At 33.6% G+C, this 6,290-nt stretch overlaps 1 protein-coding gene across 3 annotated transcripts in view; it reads right to left on the bottom strand.

Moving 5' to 3' along the window:
* Positions 1-5,963, bottom strand: part of LOC109536766 (equilibrative nucleoside transporter 3) — a 32,976-nt gene extending 27,013 nt beyond the window's left edge. For 2 of the 3 annotated variants that reach the window (XM_019903122.1, XM_019903123.1), the window contains exons 1-2: positions 5,494-5,963; positions 5,174-5,260 (exon numbers count right to left, since the gene is read on the bottom strand). In XM_019903122.1, the coding sequence (XP_019758681.1) occupies positions 5,174-5,212 (39 nt within the window). In that variant the 5' untranslated portion in view covers positions 5,213-5,260; positions 5,494-5,963. Of the gene's footprint in view, positions 1-280; positions 427-5,173; positions 5,261-5,493 lie in introns of all 3 variants that reach the window. The other variant, XM_019903120.1, reaches the window with a different exon arrangement.
* Positions 5,964-6,290: the final 327 nt, after the last annotated feature.

Below are 6,290 nucleotides of genomic sequence, written 5' to 3'. Positions count from 1 at the left end.
TGCCAATTTTCAAATTTCTGCTAATTACAGTTTGCCAGATATTGATCGCGGCGTTTCCCGGTGGGACACTTTGTATTTACAAACGGTTATATTGTTACAATTGTCAACCAAATAAAAGCTCTAATTCTGCTAGTGAATACTAGTAGGTATTAGTTTCTCAGTTTTACAGCTTTAATCAAAAGAAAGTGTGTCTACTCCACGAACTTATCAGACCGTATGTTATGCACATTTAGCGTAATTTTCATGTATCCTTTCAACTAAAGTAAAATCCAGTATTTACCTCATTTGCAGTACTGAAAAACAAAAAGGGCAACATCTGCACCAAACTGAACAGCGATATGGTAATTAAAATGAAATAAAATCTGTCATCTGGGGCATTTGGATTTTTTACAAATTTTCCTTTCTGTAGTCCCATAGACACGTTACCTGAAAACGAAAGTGACAAATTAAATATTAATGCAGTAAATTTGCCTTATCGAACACGTATGGAGAACTTTTCGATCATTTTTCTAGGAATTGATCGTATATTTTTTTTAAAAGAGTCCAAGTATCGAAACGTCTTCCTATACCTCAGAACGCTTTAAGACGCTTACGTGCAAACATATGATATTCCGAGTTTTAGTGAATTTTAGTTCAATATCGGGAACTCAAGTTTTTCTCAACACAAGAACTCTTCTAGCAATTATTAAAAATGTTGTCTCGGAACTTGATGACCTACTGCAGGATTTCTGCGATATCAACCGAAAATGTGATTGAACTACTTTAAATGCTGCAGTCGCTTTGGCTATCAGTCTGTTCCCACTGGCGTGTCTTACGCCAGACTTCTTAAGAGCCAAAAAAAAGAGCAAATAAATCTATAGGTGTTAGATCGGGTCACCTAGTGGACCACGGAACTGCTCCATATGCCACATTCACATCGACCAGTTCTGGATTGCTGTAGTCCTCCATAAAAACCGATAACTTTGCGAACTAGCTTTTAATATACGGGGTGGTCACTCTTACAATGTACACCATTGGGATCTCCTAATTGCAACGAGACAGAGTTGATCAAATGGCGAAAAAGTTGAGCATTTTAAAGCCATACTGAAATTAAACCTAGATGTCAAGGTTTTCGAAATATCCTAAAAAAACTGAAAACATGTATACCTATTTAAAAAATATTCACAGCAAAAAAACTATTAATCCGATTTTTATGAAACTTGGGCTACTTAGATTTTTAATAAATGCTCTTTTCATGGTAGTATCAGATTTTTTTATTGATGTCTAGTATCGCATAGTAACAGTCCACTTTGATTTTTGACGCCATATTGACTTTTTATAGTATTAAATAGAGAAAAACACTAGCTTTTTAATGCTAAAACGCACATGGTTGGAAAAGCAATATTTTATCCAAAAACCGCTTTTTACAATTTTTTATTGGAATCTGTCGTCAAGGTGACAATGACATAAATGAAATTGCGTTGTCAAGTTACTAATGTCATACCTTTAACGTGCTGCTGTACAATTATTAATGCGAATAATTTGCATTTGCATCCCTATTGTTATTATTTATTAACTTGACAACACGGAAGAATGGTAAGATACTCGGTACGTGAACGCCTCGATATGTATAATAATTACTTGCGCAATAATCGAAACTCTGTGTACGCAGCGCGAAGTCTCGAAGGATCTCCATCCCGAAAGGCGGCAACCAAATAGAAATATTTTCCAGTGTTTGTTTGTTCATCTAGAACAGTTTGGAACATTGCAGAATTTAAGAGGAACCCGTGTCGTGAATGGTAATTCAAATGTAATTAATGTTTTGGTACAAGTCCATATTAATCCTAAAACAAATCAACGGAAAATTGTTAGAGATTGCAATTTGTCAAAATCCGGAGTCCAAAAATTTTTCCAAAAACATAAATATCACGACTTTAAATTTCAACCCGTACAAAACTTACTTCCAGAAGACGATCAAAGAAGAATCGAATTTTGTCAGTGGTTTCAAATTCAACCGACGGAAGATGCTGCTTTCGCTACTAAAATACTATGGTCAGATGAAACTTTATTCACGAATAGTGGAATGTTCAACAGAAAAAGTAAACATTTCTATGCATATCTATTAGTGTAGGAAGTGAGGCCACAAATTAGTTTTTCTGTTAATGTTTGGTGTGGTCTATGGTCGTTTGAATGGTCCGACATATTTAAGTTTCCTCCAAAATGAGTTTGAGGAATTGTTAAATAATTTACCCCTGGCAATATTAAGAAACTTGAAGCGGTATCAACAGGATGGTGCAGGTCCACATAATGCGCGAATTGTTAGAGAATATATAAACGAACGATTCGCCATACATGGATTGGAACTAACGGACCCGTGCGATGGTCAGCCCGATCTCCTTGCTTGAATCCTCTTGACTATTTCTTATGGGGACCCGTGAATGATAAAGTTTATGATAGACCAGCTCAAAATATAAATTTTGTTAAAGTGAAAAGTTTGGAAACGTTTTAGTCGATTAAGGCAGAAAGCATTCGCGACGCAGTATTAAATATGAACAGAAGAACACAGCTTTGTATTGATCATAGAGGAGGTCATTTCGAGCAATTTTCGTAAGATTACATGTGTTGCGTAATAAAGCCGGTTTTGTATGAAATAGATAATTATTTCCAATAAAGACTTGATTCCATTGAAAAATTATCAAATATATTTGCAAGTGTAATATGACATTTTTTACCCACGTGTATTACCCCATTAAAAAGCTAATTTGTTTCTCTATTTAGTACGATAAAAGTCAATATGGCGTCCATAAGAAAAATCGAAGTGGACTGTTACCATGCAATACTAGACACCAATAAAAATAATCTGACACTATCATGAAAAGGGCATTTATTAAAAATGTAAGTAGCCAAGTTTCATCAAAATCGGATTAACAGCTTTTTTGCTGTGAATATTTTTTAAATATACTCGCTTGCAGTTTTTTTTTCAGTTTGCACTTAATACGAAATTAAGGCAAATAGTCAAGAAGTCGATTAAATATAACAAGTCAGCTTTTATATGTTTTGTTGATCTAACTAGAGCATTTGACCGTGTCCAGCTGAAAGACGTCTTGCATCTCCTTTGCAACAGGCAAATCTCACAATCTCATTAAAACCATAGAGAACATATACAGGGTGGCCATTTTCTGAATCTTTGTATGGCTAACTTCTACATTTTTAAAGATAGAGAATCCGTTAAATGGGCAAAATTGAGCAGAATTCGATTGCCTATTCATTATCGTTTTCAAAATTTAGGTACCCGACTTGGTTTCTGAAATATCCTGAAACGGCAAGAAATCAACACTTTTTAATTATCATATAGTTCGTAAACTGCTGAATTAGAAAAAAAGTTAAAATTGTCTTTGGTAGAACCTTTTTCGTTGAATTCAATAAACTAGCACTCGTCATAGTCAACTTGATTTACGAGATAAAAAATAAACCTATGTTTTTTTAAATGGTAATCATAGTTGGCTGTGGGTCTTTTACAATCCTTATTTTTTTCTGAATTTAACGATATAACTGTTTGTATGTTTTTCTCCTTTTGTTCGCGTAAAACTTCAAAAGAAGATAAAAAATGTGTAGTAGGCTATGGAAACAAGAACTATATTATCACACAAAGCACAAAACCAAAATGAAATAATTAACAGATACAATCATGTTTACTGGGCTAAAAAAAAGGCGAGCGTTTTTTCGTGAATGTCTGGTAAGGCATTTTTACTGATAAAATTATTGGTATATTCTTTTATAATCACAATTTAAATATGGAAAGGTATTTACACTTTTTACCAAATGAACTTGAAGGCATGTTGAATAGTTTTTCGTTAGCATTGTATCGAAAATTGGCATATTTTCAACATGATAGTGCACCTTCACATAACTCACGAGTTGAATGTGAAGATGCCAAAAAATGCCTGGACGTAAACGGAAGTCAATTTGAACATTTAATTTAAACGATTTATTATTGTTTTGTGCTTTGTGTGATAATATAGTTCTTGTTTCCATAGCCTCCTACACATTTTTCACCTTCTTTTGAAGTTTTACGGCAACAAAAGGAGAAAATCATACAATTATATCGTTAAATTCAGAAAAATATAAGGATTTTAAAATGCCCATGGCCAACTATGATTACAATTTTAAAAAACCGTAAGTTTATTTTTTATCTCGTAAATTAAGTTGACTATGAAAACGAGTGCTAGTTTATTGGATTCGACGCAAAAAGTTGTACTGAGGGCAGTTTTAACTTTTTTTCTAAGTTAAGCAATTTACCTAATAAGTGATAATTAAAAAAGTGTTGATTTCTTGTCTTTTCAGGATATTTCAGGAACCAAGTCGGGTACTTAAATTTTGAAAACGGTAATGAATTGACTGCGGACCACCGCAGACTTAGAGTATCCCCATTGAGACGAAGAGACTTTGAGCGCCCCAGGAAACGATGGTGCGGCAGCCTCACGCAAGTGAACGATAATGGAACGAGCGATTCGCCTAAAATCACGAATGGAGAATAAGACGAAGAAGAATATAACCGTTGTATAAATTCATTCTTGCTCTAACTTTCAGACTGACAAGTTGTATTAAGAAAATAAATATTTAAAAAAAGTGTCTTCGTTGTTCGATATACGTAATTCCTCATGTAGATATTTTTGGAACTGGTTCCGTAAACTCAAGGATCGAAATATTTCGCATACCTACATTGCTGTTACGCCAATAATGACTAAAACTGGTGGCCTTTTTTATGGCTTTTAAACCGACGTAGTTCAAATTACTTGCTGCAAGTTTAGCACTGTCCCCTTGAAAGCCCTCCCATTCGGACCGTGACTGTTAAAATAAAAGGTGAAATACTTTGCGTGTAGTTTCACTTTTTTCCCGGGGCGGCCCGTTTCTACTAATTTTTTGATCTCAATACGGTAATAGCCGTTCCAAAGGAAGCTTTAATTTAGATATAGTGACCAGTCGATTTCCTTAGGCTGCCCCACCTCGTAAAACTGAAAAAACTGGAAACGTTTCATTTGCGGATTTGTTCACCTATAGTTTGCATTCGCGAATCGAATAATTCAAATATGCAGTAGGTACTGCGGTAATGGCTCGACGACACGAAGATATCACGTATATTAAAAATAAGTGCGAATGTAAAATTAAATAAGTCTTGCCACATGGCGATTACCTTTTTCTGAATCAGTAGGTTTGTTTTGAATTGTACCATCTAGCGAAGCAAGTTTATCCCTGTATGTAAGTGACACTCGAGCGGCAGCTAAAATAATCGAATATTAATATTAATTGACATATGTGTAATGCAGTATAAGTAACGTTTCATCCACAAGCAAAATCAATAAGCTTTGCGGCAGTGATTTTGAGGAAAAGCTCAAATCAACATCAAATTATACAAACCTAGTTTGTAGTTACGATATTTTTCTACTTGATATCCTCAAGTTTTACAAAATCTATAATCTACATTTTTAATCTTCATTTAAAAAAATTGCTTACCTAAATATTCTGCAGCTCCAGGTGCTGGAATTGTATGCCCAACATCACTCTCCATAACAAATACCACTATGAACGTTTTGAAGTAAATCACCAGAAGAACAAAAGTATACTGAATGAACGTTATGCTAAAACAGTATATTAATATTTCCTTTTTAATAATCTGCTTTTCTCATGTCACTTATCGTTAAATCAAAGGTTTGTATATTTACGCAAATTCATTAAGAAAAAGCATTTCAAATATTTCAGATATGACATATTTATAACATAATTTGCACGTGTTAAACTGAGTTTAATTAATCTATTCAATCATTCGAACAAACAGTTAACGATTCAGCAAACAAAACAAATATTCTCAGTTCACATCACCTCAGATTGACTTAGAGATAAGAACAGAACTTTTATGTTTGTTTCAAAATTGCAAGTACATATAAAAACAAAATAAATATTTCACATAAACGCATCTTTGTTAGCGCTATTAAGAACTGCATCTGTTGAGAAAATCTATTGACAATTAAGCAGGACAGTTGCATTATTGTTATTATCATACTTAAAAAAATCAACCTCTTAAAAATATTTGATAAATCTACTACTTGCTGTAAATTGAGTTCAAGTATATCTAAGCATAATTATTTAATTGATTTAAAGAGGCTATTGTTAAAATTTGTCGTTAAAATTTTTGAAATTTCTATCTTTTGTGCAAACAGGAAATTGGAAATCTTTAACGAGTAAGTGATACTCTTTAGTACGTAGGATCTGAGATAACAACGTCACAGTGTTCCTTAACATGCAATTTTTTC

Source organism: Dendroctonus ponderosae, unplaced genomic scaffold (genome assembly GCF_020466585.1).
Source record: "Dendroctonus ponderosae isolate FM_Combo_2020 unplaced genomic scaffold, Dpon_F_20191213v2 Dpon_F_20191213_1, whole genome shotgun sequence".
NCBI lineage: Eukaryota > Metazoa > Arthropoda > Insecta > Coleoptera > Curculionidae > Dendroctonus > Dendroctonus ponderosae.
The sequence above is the reverse complement of the archived record's forward strand: the minus strand, read 5'-3'. Positions and strand labels throughout refer to the sequence as shown.